The following is a 17,068-nucleotide window of genomic DNA, read 5'->3' on the forward strand; positions in this document are numbered from 1 at the left end:
ACCATGGACAAAAACAAACCAATTGTAGTGATGACGGCACAAGGTCAACAAGCCTTAATCCCTTTGTTACTGGGCAAGTATCTACGAGGTAAGGATTTGAGCACCTAATAATTACAAGCCCATGGTTGTGATGGGCTCATATCAACAAGCAAGCACAACCCTTCTAGTGTTTACAGATGGGTCACACCCAGGCAGATGCCCATAATGAGGTGTTCCACTATCAAGCTCTGTCTATCCATGCCAGACCATGAATTCAGCTGACCTTGTCGATTATCAAATTAAAGCGTCCAGACGAACCAGTAGACTATTAGATGACAAAAGAGATGAAGTACCATATCAGCGTGGACCTGTAGCCATACAAGGCACTAGGGGCATTTTGTGGCTCCAACTCTTTCAACAATCGATTCCATAGCAATAAGCGCATAATTAGCTTTGATGCGACCCCATTTTTCTCAATTGCAACCCTGCACATTCTCTCTGCCAACTTGGCTTGGGACTCATGCAATGTTTGCAGATCTACACATTTGCAACTACTATTAATATTGAAATTGAAAATTAATGTGTTGGTTCTCGCTTCAAAAGACAATGAATGTGTGTCAGACATTGTCCCATTAGCTAGGTAAGCTTTCACGGCATGCAGGCATATCTACAATGTAGGTAGTGCCAGACATTGTCCCATTAGCTAGGTAAGCTTTTGCGGCATGCAGGCATATCTACAATGTAGGTAGTGCCTCAAAAAAAATCACAATATTTTGCTCGTATTTTCCTTGAATCGAAACAACTTAAGACAAGTCTTAAACATCAGATGCAGGAATAAACAGGAATGTAATCAGTATGCACAGTCCACAACACAATGGAATTAAGTTGGGCAGGTCCCCAACCTAGATGCATTTTTATTTGCCTGAGGGTGGTAGGCAGGGACCCTATTTATCCAAGGCACATATTTTCCCCATCAGGTAAATTGAAAACCCCAGGCAAAAAAACAATGCCTCTGCATAAAAGAATCCATCGAAGAGACAAGAACAATGAAATGAATGAAAAAAACACTCGTATTAGCTACTTTGGAGCTTCATAACATGTCCTTGCCTGCAAGATGGTCATTGCCTTAAAACACCACTGGCTATGTGATTTTGCAGATGAGAGGAGGGATCAACCCGGGCAGGCAAGGACGCAAGCTTCAAGTAATTGACATAGAAATATGTTTTTGCATGGTATATGTTTCTTAAAAGTACACACTCAAAACCAAGAAATGTCATTCGATGTGAATCAAAAGGGCTGTTTCAAAGCCTGAGCTTCAAGATAAAGCTCTCCTGATCAAAATGGGCCATGCAATGTGGGAAGGATATGACTGCAAAACCATTTGCATTAGCCTCCTTGCTTCAAGCTTTCACTGAAAACGATCACTGGTACAGGACCACCACCAAAGATGTGTTCATTTATAGAGCCTTTACAGAACATCCCCCGCTCCACCATCCAACCGAGGGCAAGGGCTTAGATCCCGCCCCCCTCCCCCCCTCCCCCTTTTCCACCAGCTGGGAGTCAATCCGTTAAGGCCCTTAGCATTGACCAGTTCAACCAAACAACCCCCCTGCACCTAGTTCCGCCTGACGCAGCTCCCGCTTCCTCTGTTCAGCAAGTGGGTCGGGACTTTTCATGAGCCTCCGCAACCTCCTAATCAATATTCAGTTAATACCACAGATGAGGTAAATCAGAGAATTTTATCAGAATCAACATGTGCAAATTAAACCCATGTCAATACTTTTTTAAGCCTATTTTGTAAAACAAAACCCAAGTGATGTATTGGAATTTTAGCTTAGCAAAGCCAAAGCATATTAGAGAATTTTCAAAAGTACATTCGTTTAGAATCTTTCTCTCTCTCTCTCTCTCTCTCTCTCTCTCTCTCTCTCTCTCTCTCATGGTCATTCACATGACTGTTTTATTTCTTTAGCTACATTGTTTTATTTTTTCTGACTTCATGGATGTATTGTAAACAGTAACACCTTCGGTCTCATAAACCCTCTGGTCTTTTGTAGACCTTAATATGACTGTTTTTTCTTTCTTTCTCAAGGGACACATGGACAGGTTGATCATGAAGTTGGCTCAAGAAAAAGCACTAGTTTTGGACAAAAAGTCAAATTGAGTTGACCGTCGCGAGCCAAGGGCACCATCTGAAAGCGAAGACTGAGCCAGATCAAAAAGCTAAAAGCCGTTTTTCCAAAAAGTAGCTCCAAGGCCAAAAAGCAAGGCCTTGAAGCTAGAAAAGCAATAATTCAACAAATTTGGCAAAAGATGAGTAATATTTTATTATTATTAAAATATAAAAGCAAAAAGACAAAAAGCAAAGCAAAAAGCTTGGCTAGAGTTCTTTTTGGCAAAAAGCAGGGCTCTCCGCTAGTATAAAAAGAACCTTGAGCCTCTCTTTTGGCATCAAGTGTGTAGAGTGCAAGGAGATCATCATCAACATCTTTATCATCATCCTCAACCTCACCACCCTCTCTATCCACCGGGCCTAGACTGCACCTCCATCTTCTGCCAAGGCCGCCGCCCTGTGCCGCCGCCGTCACCTATGCTGCTCCTTGCTACCCTCTACGTTGCCCTCAATCTCTACCGAGCAGCGCCACCAACGCTGCCCTCAACTGCAAGCGTTGCCACGTGTACACTTCAGCTTTTCGGCAATAGATTTGACTCTAGATTCATAGATCCGCAATCCAGGTTAAGGGTTCCATCGCCAACTTGGTGTTTGCTTTCTTGAGGATTTTCTACAAATTGGATATTGAGTTTTCTTGGACTTGGAACTTGGAACTTGGAACTTTGGTTTGGATTTGGACTTGGATTTGGACTTGGACTTGGACTTGGACTTGGACTTAAACTTAGACTTAGATCTGGATTTGGAATATTGGATCGGGTACTAGCCCAATGAGAGATTCTTGTGGGTCATCCCCGTGGTGTGCTCGGCATCAGAGATCTTGTGCCTCGGTTGAACTGCGTTGGTAGTAGTAGACGGGGCTAGAGGAGCAGGAGATGTTGTGGCAACTGTGAAAGAAGGTAGTTTAGAGGCTTGCTCCGTTTGCTATTTCTGGCAATTCTTCTTACCATGCCCAATGGTATGACAAAAAAAACATATGTTCTCCGACTGGTATTTCCTTTGCTCCTCTGGAGGAAGATAGCCTCCAGTGATGCCTACTTTAGCCTTTTCCTCAGGGGTTTTCTTAGGTTTGGATTCCTTATCCTTCTTGCACCCTGAACTAGAGCTAGAACTGTCATCCTTCGTAGCATGTTTAGAAGACACCTTACCTTTCCCCGTCTACGAAGCAGATTGCTACTGTTGGAGTTTGGTACTAGACTACGGTTGCTTAGGCTTGCCTCCGTTCATCTTCATTTCTTCATTTTGAGCTACAGTCAAAGCCCGATCATATGTGCTGGGTTCAAAGTTACGAACTGTGAACCAGATGTTAGGATCTAATCCACGAATGAATTGATCCATCTTGGCCTGCTCAAATAATCCTAATTGTTGTGCTAAAGTTATAACCTTACCAGAAAATTAAAGCACGGGTGACCCGTTCTGTCTGAGTCCATAGAACTCATCTACCAGGTCGATCAAATACTGGGGAGGGAGAAGTCTGGTCTTTAGATCATGGACAAAGGTATCCCAGCGAAAAGTTATGACACCTATGATGTGGCCTGTATGGATACTAGACCAATGTTGCCACTAAGTGACTGCCTAGTCTTGAGGTGGAGACCCGCTACGTGGACTTTGTCTTGAGGATTTGTTAGCTTTGCCAATGGAAAGGAGCATTAAACTGATGAATAAATTGATTTGACAGCTCAATGATCACACTAATCATCATACTAACTAAAATTCGATTGAGTTTGAAAACGGTTGTTGATGTCGCGGATGCTTGGGCCCTAGGGAAATTGAAAAAAGGTGCTGATATTTCAGATCCAAGGCCTCCTTTTTCCGTTGGTGTTCGAGTAACATGTGCTCTCAATCGAGCTCTCTTTGGTGCTCCCGAGCGGCGAGTTCAACCTGATGCCGGTCTTCTTCAAGCCTACGTTGGGCTTCCTCATCATACCGTCTGTCGACTTTTTTCTTCCCGCCGTCTGGCTTCGTCCTCTCGTCTTTGTTGTTCCATCTGAAAGAAGAGGGTGACGAAGACGGGGGTAACTAGAGGAGTGGGTTTTGCTGTTTGTTGGTTCTCCATGAGAAGCTGGTTCTATGCTCAGAGTAGAACTATGGTATTTGTAGTAGGAGGAAGAGTATGGTCTCCTTCGGGGGAGATGTCTTCCTGCTGATGTGTACGCTCCTCTGTAGACATGTTACTGAAGTCGGCAGTCGTGCCGGAGCAAAGTATGACCATCCAAGGATGCTCTCACGCTAGGATGTGGTGTGTGTGGACAAGTTGAATCTGGTTCCAATGTAACATGCAACGGAATTATGCGTAGATGTAGAATCTTGTCACACAAAGTCTCACACCACCTTCTTTATCCTGAGTTTCGTGAGTCTTTGGCAATCCACTTTATCACTTGACACTTTAAGAGATGAGAGAGAGAGAGAGAGAGAGAGAGAGAGAGAGAGAGATCCCAACAAAATGAAAAAGTACTGCACTAAAAAAACTAAATCTGGGTGTGAGGTGATGGAGCTCTACTACTAGGAGAATGCAAAGCTATATGCATGGAGTATACAATCATGATATGCAACCTAGCTAGCTCCATGTTGTACCATACTGGGGATATAGAATGGTATACATCAATGAAGGGGGTGTCCACAGCTCCCTGAAGAACATGCCTGGGTCTGCTCTGAAGCGAGCCAGTCGCTCCGCACCCTCTCTGTGAAACTGAGCTCTGATCTCTGTCATCTCTCTCTGGTATAGGCGTGGTGTCCGAAAGCCAGGTAAGTCAATATTAGGTAATTTGGAAAAAATCTCACATTTTGGGAATCAATTACTCCATATAGTTTTGGACATATCTTAAACATACTAACTCCAAATTTGTCGGAGATCATAGATTTAGATTCTACTCTTCAAGATCTTTCCGATGATATGTCACATGAGGGGGTTTTGATAAACTTTTGGACAAGTTCACCATGCTCCCATTTTTCAAATGGGAATGGGATTTTTCCCAAATTATCTAATATGGTGTTAGGTGTCCTCTGTCTCTTGCGGGCTCTGAGTGTCTCTGCTCTCTGGAGAGTAATTCCCTGCTGTGTAGGGGCTGGGAGTGGGGTGGATCTCTGAAAAAATGTAGTAATCTGTGTCTGTCGTCCCCCCTCTGGAGCTGTCTGAGCCTGTAATGATGTCTCTCTGTGACGCTGTATGTCTAGAATGAATCTCCCCAGTATGCGCTGGTCTGCTGCCTCAAAGATATGGCGTAGGGAATGTGGCTCTCTGAATAAAATGGGATCTCTCTCTCTGATGGCTGTATATGCTCTGCATCTGCATACATAATGCTCCTCACTCTCCACCTCCTCTCTGCACAATCTGCATACCCTCTCCTCTCGGGGGATCCGTGCTGCTCTGCCAGTCTCGATCTCCAATCGATGTGATGAGACTCTAAGCTGACCAATAGCTACTCGGGGGCCGTGTGGTAAAAAGCCCTCCATGTATCTAGGCCTCTCTATAAATCCATCCTCAGTGATACTCATGAAGTGATCTCTGTAGTATAGCATCTTCGGTGGAAGAGGCTGTGTAGGTGATATCCATGTCTCTCGTGTATAGAGCTGCCATAGGTCCTGTCTCAATACTCTGTTCCTCTCACTACGAGAGAGACGGATATGTGGTGCATCCCTATCATACTGGAATGGCGGTAGATGATCCATGTCTAGGCCATGCTGTGAGAACCAATGTGTGACCTGTGCATACCATGATCCTCTGTCTCCTGCCTCAACCAGCTGTCTAGATGCCTCAAAAGCTCTGTATGACAATCTGTCTTGTGGCATCTCTCTGAATCTGTCTAGCAGGCATATAGTCTGGAATATGGCCTCTACCATCATAGGAGGCGCAGCAAACTCAGCTCGGATAATGTCATGAGGTACTGACGGTTTGCTGCGTATCATGCGTACCATCATGAGGGCCTGTGGTCTCTCTATCTGTGTCCACCAATGGGTAGCAAGTCTTGGCGCCCATACTGCTGCTCCATACATCAGTGCCGGTGTGACTAATGTGTCAAATAGCCACCCTTTCGTCCGGGGCTCCTGAAAATGTGCCTGGTGGCTGATCCACAAAACAGGGGATATGCTTGATCCGAGCAACTACAGGACGGTTATGGTTGGCCACGTGTTGGCCAAACTCTATGGTGCAGTGTTGGAGCAAGAGCTTAGCTTATATGCTGAGCGAGCAGGTTTACGCTCATCAGGGCAGGCAGGCTTCAGGAGAGCTTTCTCTACCACTGACCATGTATTCACTTTGAGATGTATGATTGATCAGGCCAGAGTGAGGAAGAGAAAGCTCTATTGCTGCTTTGTGGATTTCCGCAAGGCATTTGACACAGTACCTCGAGAGAGGCTCTTTCAGCGCCTGCAGTCTCTTGGCATACCAGCAGATATGATATGGGGGATCTATGCATTATATGAGCAAGTTTTTGGACGAGTCAGATGCCCAGGAGGTATGTCCGAGACTAGTGCTAGCACCATTGGTGTGAAGCAAGGATGCCCACTTTCCCCCACGCTATTTGGGTTATACATTGATGAGGTGGCTGACTTCATTACACGGGATGGCGGAGATGGAGTTGATCTAGCAGGTACCTCAGTACATATTATGCTTTATGCTGATGATATTGTATTAGTGTCTGAGTCTCCAGGAGGTCTACAGCAGCATCTACATGCACTCGATGATTTCTGCACACAGAGGGGTCTTACTGTGAACCTTGGGAAAACCAAGGTTATGGTCTTTCATACATCGGGACAGGGCAGGAGTCAGCTGACATTCACTCTCGCAGGACGCCAGGTGGAGGTGGTGACATCATACGTGTACCTAGGGGTTACCTTCTCTGCAGCAGCCACGTGCTTCACCATGGGTTCAGCAGCCAGAGCTAGATTGACACGGGGATATGTAGCATTGGCTATTCCACTTTCAATGCACTCACCTCCTCCTTGAGTGCTCTGTTCTCTTGTTCAAGGCCCGTGACCCATGCTTCGAGGGCCATGATGTGCCGGTGTAGTTTGTTCTCCACCCTATTGGGTCCCAAATTACCCACTGAAGGGCGGTATTTGCTTTATTATCTTGGAAGAGAATGAATGTATGACTAACTTGGGACTGTAGATAAGCCAAACACAAGACCTTTGAAAGACCAAGAGTCGGGCTGAATTGTACACGACTGTAGAAGCACCAATGATGACGTTTGTTCTCCACCTTATTGGGTCCCAAATTACCCACTGACGGGCGGTATTTGCTTTATTATCTTGGAAGAGAATGAATGTATGACTAACTTGGGACAGTAGATAAGCCAAACACAAGACCTTTGAAAGACCAAGAGTTGGGCTGAACTGTACACGGCTGTAGAAGCACCAATGATGACTGATCTCAATGCCTATGCACTCTTCCAATGGAATGTGGGGTAGGGCTGCAAATCTGAGGCTGAGAGAAGGGGCTGTTTGGGACTGTTCTAGGCTGTGATATGCACTATGAATGAATGAATATGACGCGTTTTACCTTCACCGATGTGGCTGTAGCAAAATGATGATGTGTATGAGTGCTGAATTCTGTTTGTGTGCTGAAAACACAAGGTACTAAGGACCTTCCTTGGCTGAATGCTGAGGATGAAGCTTTTTGTTGATGAATGCCTATGTGCTCCAAACGATGATGGTCCCAAATCGCTTGGCTCCGACAATGATGATGATGGAATGAGTGATGCAAAGAGAGGCTATTTATATGAGCAAGTGCTGGTCGGCTGGCTGTGGAACTAGCCGACTGTAGTATAATATGCTACACAACTTGCTACAATGGATAAATGCTGAAATAATATTGGGCATTTTAGTTTTCTTGTGTGTTAGGGTTCACTGCCCGGGTTGTCCCCCGAAAAAGATTTGTAAATGTTTGTGTGTTTTACCTTCACTTATAAAAGGCTCCATGTTATCCTTTATCCTTGTTAAGAGCTACGGGGGTGATGAAGAGTTGGCCTTGTTGCTTCAATCTGTTGCATGCGCGAAAACCTTGTTGTACTAATCAGCAATCCTAAGCCTAATTAAGAACATTGATGCTAATTAATACAAGACTAAGACAAAGGAGAGAGAAGAAGAGAGTATTTAGTGTCAGGTTTTTCTTGTATTACTATGGTACAAAAGGATAACTTTATGCTTGTATGTTAATCTTTCCTGCTACTTGCTTCCATATTTAAGCATAAAAGCTTACCAATTGCAAGTAGAGTCGATGACAACGGAAGTCTTCACGATGGAAGTCCTTGGAGTGATGAGATCTTCGATTTTTCGCATTTCTTCATGACAAAAGTCTTCAAGAGGATGAAGGCAACCTTGGGAAAGCTTCCCCTATGGTTCAACTTGAGAAAAGAGGGCTGAAATTAGGGTTTTCAACAAAAAGACCAGAAATTACAGCAATAAAGAGAGCTATTTTGCTGAATTTCAGTCATTGGGAGTGTGTAGGAGAGTGATTAGCATCCGAAAACACTCTTGGAAGCTTGAGAAACACCTTTGCAAGCTTGGAAATGGAGTTGGGAAGGAGAAAGTGCAGAAAATGCAGCCCAACAGCCCTCATGAAGGAGGCGCCAATCTCTAGAGAGAGGAGGAGGAGTGAGGTGGTGAGTTGTCCAGTGTAGGTGGCAGGTAGGTGCTTTGAGGAGCAAGCTAGAGTGGACACATGGCTGGTTACTTCCTTTGTATACAAAGGGGATAAGGTCTGGGCGGTGGACATTGGGCTTTGTCCACCTCGGGACATCAGTGTGTGTGAACACCGGGCTGGTCATAATTTATAAGTGAGTTTTGGTCGCCCAAAACTCAATGAAGTGTGTACACACTCACTTATAAATTAGTGCTAACTCCTAAGGCTAGGTTTATGACCAATACTTACCACCTGTCACATGCCACATAACCATGTCAGCAGACAGTTTCACACGCACGGTTCGCGGGCGCCCTTACCCGGAACTACACATTGGTCAAGCAAACATGAAAATAGCATGCAATTTCAATTGCAAGCAAGCACATAAAGATGCTATGCAATGCAGCATTGGTATGGACAATCCCCGTTCATGAGACTATACCAAAATAGACGTGCTCCAGGCAAGTACACGAAGTACCAGACCCAATGGAACACCAATCCACCAGGCATTAACGGGCATGTACACAGAGGCACAAGTCCCAACGGAAAGCGAAGTCCACAGTATCACATGAGTGGCATCAATCCCTGGCATATACAACTGCCATGGACACCGGTCCAATGTACATACATGATGAGAAAGCACGGGTGGACCAATTGGGTGGCCAAATGGTGACACATGATGTAGGGCTATGGTCAGCCTCATAGGGGTGACAAAGGCCCCTTCTACATGAATCTACTTGATGCTAGGAATGAATGATTGCTCAACTAAATGACCTATGACTTGCTGAAATGCTGAGTTGCTTATATATGTGAGAAAGCTGCTAGTCAGCCAGCTGCCCTGCTGACGGCCAGTATGCTGGACAAAATATTAGATAAATGCTGCACTTTTATATGATGTGTTCCCACCTTGCCCTGGCCACCTTTGGGGTATCATCCGGCTGCCAACAGGAGCACCAGAAGGCTGCTGACATCACTGTGTAAGCTGCCAACAGGTACTCCTACCTTCCCATGATCGTGATGCTTGACGTTCATGCTGATGTGATGCTGCTGAAGATGATGCTGATGAAGATGCTTCTGATGCTAATACTGATGGTTCTACTATTCATGCTGATGGTAATCACTTGCTAATCTGAGGATTAGAATGGCAAGGGAGGTGCGCATGGCTAGATCTCTCCCTTGCAGCATGTGAGGGTGTTCGAAGAGGTAGCTACTTTCTGTGTGTGTTGGGTCTCACCACCTTCACTCCGAAGGGAGGTTTGTTGGGTATTCAGAGCTTCCTGTGTGTGAACCAGCTCTTAGTATGTGTTAGTGTGTTTATGTGTGTGAACAGCCACTTATAGCTAGATATTATGTGTGAACAGCCACTTATAGCTAGATATTATGTGTGAATGTGATAAGGAGTGATGTAATAGGCCTAGCCATGTGTCATTGCCCTAGTGTGTGTCATGTGTCAAAAGATAAGGCTATAAGCCTATAAAAGACTCTCTCTCTCTCTCTCTCTCTCTCTCTCTCTCTCTGCACACGCACAGCATGGATCCGACCGATCCCTTGTAGCCTCCATATAATCCTATGCAGCTCTCTAACCCTAATACCTTCAACACTCCCCAGCCTTAACCCGACACATCATTGATTTCTATGTTCTCTCTCTCTCTCTCCCCCCCAAAAACAAAAAAACAAAACCCATGAATTCACATCACGCTTACTTGCCTTTCATGATCTCATGCTCTTTTCCAAACAACCCCCTCACAGACCCATTTCCACCTACAAAATAATCCACTTTCACCATGACCTAGATAATATTTATCAAGGTCACCTCTAGCCCCCACAATGGTACTTCACCAAAACACATCTAGAGCAACCACAACCCTAAATACAACATCAAGACGACTAGTTGCCTCCATGGTCACCATGAAACGCGCTTGAGCTCGGCTCAAACCTTGAAACGCTTAAACGTGTTTCGCGTTTCGTGAAACCTTGAAACACCATTTCTGAAACATCGTTTCTTGTTCTCAGTTTCAAGTCTCTCTCTTTCCCTCTCTCGCGCACGCACAGAGACTATTACATACATACGTACATACACACGTACGTATATACGTAAATACATACATATGTATATATATTTATATTTATATGTATGTATGTATATATCTGTGTGTATTTATGTGTATGCATATATTTATGTGTATGTATGTATGTTGGGTGTGTGTGTGTGTGTAGCCATTTTGGTATAGCCACTTGTCGAGGGGTGAAATGTTTCAGTGTTTCTTGCCCCATTTCGAGGTGAAACGTTTCAGGGCTGAAACGTTTCGCGGTTACGCTGGTTGCCTCACAAAGGAAACCTCTTATCAAAACCCTTATTAAGTATGATGATCGGTCACATACGCCCCCGACAGGACAGAGGACCCTTTTGATCACCACTAGAGAGAGTTCTACAAGTATGTGACCCTGTCAGTCTATGATCTTCCACCATTGTACTATAACCGAGGGGGTTGAGAAACCATGGTGGGACACCTGTGCCTGCCAAGAGAGTACCTCTCCAATCCCAAGACCTACTATAACGCCTCGCACACGTGGAGTTACCCGGGGTCAGGTGCAATCCCTTTAGAGATCAAGGCATCCCCATCCTCCAAGATCCAAGCCCTCTTCCCATCAGCTCCACAGGATGAGCACTATTGGTCGTACATACCTTTTCATTGTACATGCAGGACCCATGTAGTACACAAGTCTATCTTTCTTTCGGTACCTTTAGTCTCCATGTTCATGACCATCAGTTTACACATGGAACATTGGAATGTATGAAACACTTTTTGGTCTCAGACCCCTTGGGACTTTAGTATAGGGAGGCACCAAAGCCCATCACAGTGGATACAGGAGCCTATACCACAGTGCCTCCTCACAACACGCCCATGGGAGTCAAATCAGGCACACACATTCCAGAGGGCTAGATGCCCTCGTCCCGTTGGACCCCGACCACCCCCAGCTCATCATCCTCGGATTCAAAAGATCCTGACTTGCCATCAATAACCTCATCCTCATAGCAGACTATCAACATCTCTAGCCTTCTTGTATCACCCATGATGGACATCCTAGATGGGCCCTTGCCTAACATACAAGGTTGATTGACTATTTTCATTGTGTACCCTATACCTAGCATAGCAGAATCTAGATTTTTCATCTTGTATAATCTCAGAGTCTGAGATCTTAGCTTTCAATTTTCAATTTTAGTTTACTGATGCTTTTTCTTATTTCATCAATGATGAGATTTCATGGACATTGTGTACACATCATTTTGGTCTCATAGACCCATTGGGTCTTTTGAAGATGTTAATATAACTCTCTCTCTCTCTCTCTCTCTCTCTCTCTCTCTCTCTCTCTCACACACACACACCCTTTGGGTCTTTCGTAGAGGGTCAAGCTCGCTGGACTGCCCTCCTCCTCATCAGCACCATCACCATCACTATCCTCGGCAGCATGGTACTCTGAGGTAGTTGAGAAGTTTGATGCACATGGCTTCCAGATGGATCATCTGCCCCTTTTCAGTTTAGTTGGACCTCTCAGAGCAAGAGATCATCTTAGAGCAAGAGATCAATCTGATTATCCGGTTGGATCTACTAGGGCTTCACATACATCGGACATGGGTGCCCTCCTCCTTTTATAGAAACCACTTCCTGAGACTCTCGGGGTATGGATTCATTGAGATCCCGAGATACATACATATACATATGTCACATGCCATGCATAATACATATCGTGATTGGCCAGCTCAGGGTATTCTCTCACCACCTTAGAGTCAAGTCTCGCAAAGCTTATGATACCTCACCGGTGGATCAGATATGCAAAGTATGCATCATAGGACAGGTGTGGCGCACTACATGCATGGGCAGGTGTGGCGAACTTGCTAAGCTCAGACGTCATAGGGATGTAATACTAAGACAGCATACCCAGAGGCAGACCCAACATGATACTTCTCAGAGAGCCATTAGAGATTTCTTTAGTCTACATGCATACACATCAGAGCCCACCACCCACACTAGTGGGCCAGCCCTGCACCCCAAAGGGGTCTTGATTGATAGAGCTCAATCTATTTTGCGGGCCAGACGCCCCTAACCAAGAGCAACACAACCCTCCACCCGAAAAATACGGATCCAGGAACGCCATGACATGCTTCCATCACATAGGCCTCTCTTGGCCATCAGATCGGTATTGGCTGAGGTGGGCATTACCATTAATTGATCATGGCTAGTTTACCTCGTACACAAGGTCATTTGCTGATATCACATGTAAATACACTAGTGATAGTTGTTTTTTCTCAGAGTTACTTTTTCCATGGCCCAGTATACCCATGGTATCATTGTATCATTCATGATCTCACAGACCCTTAGGGTCTTTTGTAGACGTTAATATTAATCTCTCTCTCTCTCTCTCTCTCTCTCTCTCTCTCTCTCTCTCAAAAGTAGGGAAAAGCATGCAGAACTTTTGGCTTACCTTTCGTGCTCACTTCGAGCTGGATAAGTGGGCATTAGCTCCTTAATCTTAGGAAGCGGAACCTCCTTGAACCACTCATGCTTTAGAGCCTCTTCTGCCGTTATACGCTGTACATTACACAAGTTACTAACGGATTCAAGGCAAACCTATCACAAAATAAATGAACAAGTTTTTTATTTGGGCATTAAACTTACAGTTACACACCTTTTTGGGGTCATACAATAAAAGTCTGTTCAATAGATTGAATCCGCTTTCTGATAAGGGTGGCCTTCCTGCAAAGGCAGTGGGTGGAAACTTCTCTCTCAATCTATTGAAGCTGCAGGACCAAATTTTGGCTGATTAATTTTGGTCAATATGTAAGTACACGAACAACATGTTTCTCCCACAGACTTGTTGATAACTTCTCATACTCACGGTTGTTTGACAAAACTGCACTTCACACGAGGTAATTTCGAGAAATCCGGCCAAATCGTTTCATTGGGAGTCCCAAGAGTTTTGAATATCTACAGAAAAGGCCAAGAGACACGGATTAATGCATCCAACAAGATAATCAAAACCAGGATCACAACACTTTTTGTTTTCAAATAGTAGGCACAACACAAACAAGAAGACCTTGTTGAAAATCCAAAATCAGGATTTAGCTATAATAAGGCAGTGTCAGCTACAGCTGAATGAGGTGAAAATCGGATAAGTTGGACCCTGAAAGCAAATTGCTATAACTAGTGTGATACTCTTGGATAGATCTAGACAGTGTGTTATTAGTATGCGTGACAAGGAAGTTGTGGAGTTAAAACATTTAGCATACCTATATGTCAAGAGACAGTGAAAGAGCTCTCTCTCTCTCTCTCTCTCTCTCTCTCTCTCTCTCAGCCACAGATCACCAGCTTCTTCACGCCTATCAGCGAGCCACATCCCCCTCCCCCTGTATCATCTACCTCCCGACGAGGGCTCACACTACAGAGAACCTCGGAGATCAAAGCTGCCAGGAGACCGCGACTACACAGACGCAGACCACCACTACTCCATCAGGCCCAGTCTACCCAGATCCAGGCACGATACCGCAGAGCTACGGAGGAGAGAGTCGAGAGGCTACACCAGAGCACAGCAGATGTGAGAGTCCTCGCCCCATGACCCATGTATGATGTACTACACCCCACCATCTCCACTGGTGGAATTAGTAGTATACCACTTATCATGATTGTACATCTATAGCATGCTAGACAGTGATTGCATAGTGAGCTGCATAAGACTAGGATTAGCTTTTCATTTCAGTTTTTCTTTCCATGATACTCAAGACATGGACTTGTATCCATATTTATCTCATAGGCCAATCTGGCCTTCCATAGACGTTAATATATCTTAATATATCTTTTCTTTTTTCTTTCCTCCCTCCCTCCCTCCCTCCCTCGCTCTCTCTCTCTCTCTCTCTCTCTCTTTTTTTTTTTTTTGAGGAAACACAGAGCTATATTACTGAGTATGAAAAATTCCCCAAAGTGCCAGTGGTGGCCTACTGAGGGGGCATACAAACTGTGCAGTGAGAGGCGTGTAGCCTGTGAGCGGTCAGTGCTACATCACGGTGGATGATGTGATGTGTGCAATATGAACCACTGTGGGGGAGTGTACTCCCATCTAGCATGTCCTCCAACAATCCTGAAGAAGAGACCCGTGCGCCCCCATCGTCGAATGAAGGCCTGGTGTCTGTCCTGAGCTGTCTGTGAAGGCCGACAGGAATCATCATACATGGAGCGCAGTGCACGGATAAGATCGAGCCAAATCGGGACTAGAGTATCACGTGTCAATTGCCGCGTGTGACTAAGGACATGGAGACAACGAGCTCTCCAAATGTTCCACATCGCAATCGCAGCAATCACCATAAAAACATCATCCCTATGCCAATGCTCCATCTGCAAGGCGTCTGGTGGAATCATACTAAGGTACCCCCGCCGATACCCCGTCGCCGTAAGCATGAGCACAGCATCGGTGCCCTCACCCTCAATGAACACATGTGGTCCCGGCCAAGGAAGGAGCCATAACACAGATCCCCAACTGAGGAAACCTGCATGCTGACCAGCTCTGCTGAGTAGTAGAGCCACTGCTCGCCAAACAGAGGAAGCCACTGGACACGACCAGAGGCAGTGGGCCTGAGACTCCTGAACCTGATGATCACAGCATATACATATGGGATCATGGCCCATCAAGGCACCCCAAGTGCCGACGGCAAGACCAGCATGAGCAGTCAACCAAAAAAAGAGAGTGATCCGCCGAGCAATCCTCAGCCTCCAAATAGATGCCCAGTACTGTGTCAGGAAAGCATGAGAGAGACCTGCATGTAGCCAAGTGCCGAAACGCGTAGGTCTATGTAACTGTCATCGAAGCAAGCAGTGTCTCCCAATCCGAACAGTATACCCGAAAAAGGAAGTATGCCTAGCGCCGGTCTCCACAGTAGGCCACTCCCATTCCCCGGGGTCCCAAGTCAGCTGCGAAAGAGGCCGTCCCTCCCAGATCCATAATCGCCAACGGGCAGCCATACCAATGTGAAAAGACGGGTCCACCTCCCGTCTTTTCCTGTAAGAGCCTACAACACGCATGGGAGTCCAATCGGACTGTCGCAACTCCCCTAGGCAACCCAAACCATGAAACTGTAATCTGACGTGGCCGAAAGCATCTGGCATGCCCATAGGGATAAAAAGCATAGGCCAATAACAATGGGAGCTCCAAACAAGAGAGGGTGTACCCTCAGCACCAAACATGCATAACCATCCTGAGTGCTCAGGCATCTCATGTAAACCCCGAATGGCACGATCCCAAAGCTCTGGAATAGCTGCATCAATCTTTGCAATCCGAGGCAGAATACCCCTGCCTATGGAGAACTCCTCCCCAATAAAATCTGCCGGAAGCTGCCGTGTCTGTGACCAAGCATGCATCGAAGCAGCCGGGCCGCTATCCCATGACGCCCAGTCAATGTGTGTCCTCTGGCCAAGCTGGCGACCCTCAGTATCCAACACATGGGGATTCCAGATCAAGGGCTGATGCTCAATCTCTGGCAGAGAGGCAGGAGGACGTCTATGCATGCCCTGTCTCATGGAGATCCATATCTGTAAAATGGAGCGCATGAAGGGTGACAAATGAGCTGTATGCAGAGGAGAATCTGAAAAAATATAGCGTATACTCGCAGCCCAAGTATGACCATCGCGGGTTCCCAACTGCGGGGTCACTGTGTGCAAAACCGATCTGAAAAGTAGCTTCCAAGTTTCATTGCCCGGAAACAAGGCGCGGACAATGAACTTGGTAAGCAAAGCACGACACTGCATCTCTGGATCAATAATGCCAAGGCCCCCCCTCTGCAATGGGCCGGATAATCGTCTCCCAATGGACTCTAGCTCTAGTGTCAACAGTGCCATTGTGGCCACTCCACAGGAAGTTGCGAATCAGGCGGCGAACCTGCCGCATCACTCCCGTATGAAGCATCCAGCAAGAAGCAATGTACCAAACAGATGCCAACAGTACCTGATTGGCCACAAGGACCCGTCCTGCAAGAGACAAGTGCTGGGAAGACCAGTGGCAGAGCTTCTTGCGAAGCAACTGCAAAACCGGCGCAAACTGCTGCTGGGGAGTGATATCTAGCCCAACCTGAAAACCCACATAGCGACAAGACTGACCTCGCTGCAACCATGTAAACCCCTCTGCCACACCCCAAGTCGGAACATCCTCTGAGCCAACCAGCATACCATATGACTTGTGCCAGTTAATGCGAGCACCACTGGCCAAGCAATAAACATCGAGAACTGAACGCGTCACATCAAGGACTGCAATGGCAT

The 17,068-nt window shown here is 45.9% G+C and overlaps 1 protein-coding gene across 1 annotated transcript in view; it reads right to left on the minus strand.

Moving 5' to 3' along the window:
• Nucleotides 1-1,031: 1,031 nt before the first annotated feature.
• Nucleotides 1,032-17,068, minus strand: part of LOC147611622 (cyclin-dependent kinase G-1-like) — a 49,415-nt gene continuing 33,378 nt past the window's right edge. The window contains exons 4-7 of the mRNA XM_086784695.1: nucleotides 13,665-13,753; nucleotides 13,455-13,566; nucleotides 13,251-13,357; nucleotides 1,032-1,671 (exon numbers count right to left, since the gene is read on the minus strand). Coding sequence (XP_086640821.1) covers nucleotides 1,572-1,671; nucleotides 13,251-13,357; nucleotides 13,455-13,566; nucleotides 13,665-13,753 — 408 coding nt within the window. The 3' untranslated portion in view covers nucleotides 1,032-1,571. The remainder of the gene's footprint in view (nucleotides 1,672-13,250; nucleotides 13,358-13,454; nucleotides 13,567-13,664; nucleotides 13,754-17,068) is intronic.

Source organism: Cibotium barometz, chromosome 47 (genome assembly GCF_041138505.1).
Source record: "Cibotium barometz isolate CiBa-2024 chromosome 47, ASM4113850v1, whole genome shotgun sequence".
NCBI classification, from domain to species: Eukaryota; Viridiplantae; Streptophyta; class Polypodiopsida; order Cyatheales; family Cibotiaceae; genus Cibotium; species Cibotium barometz.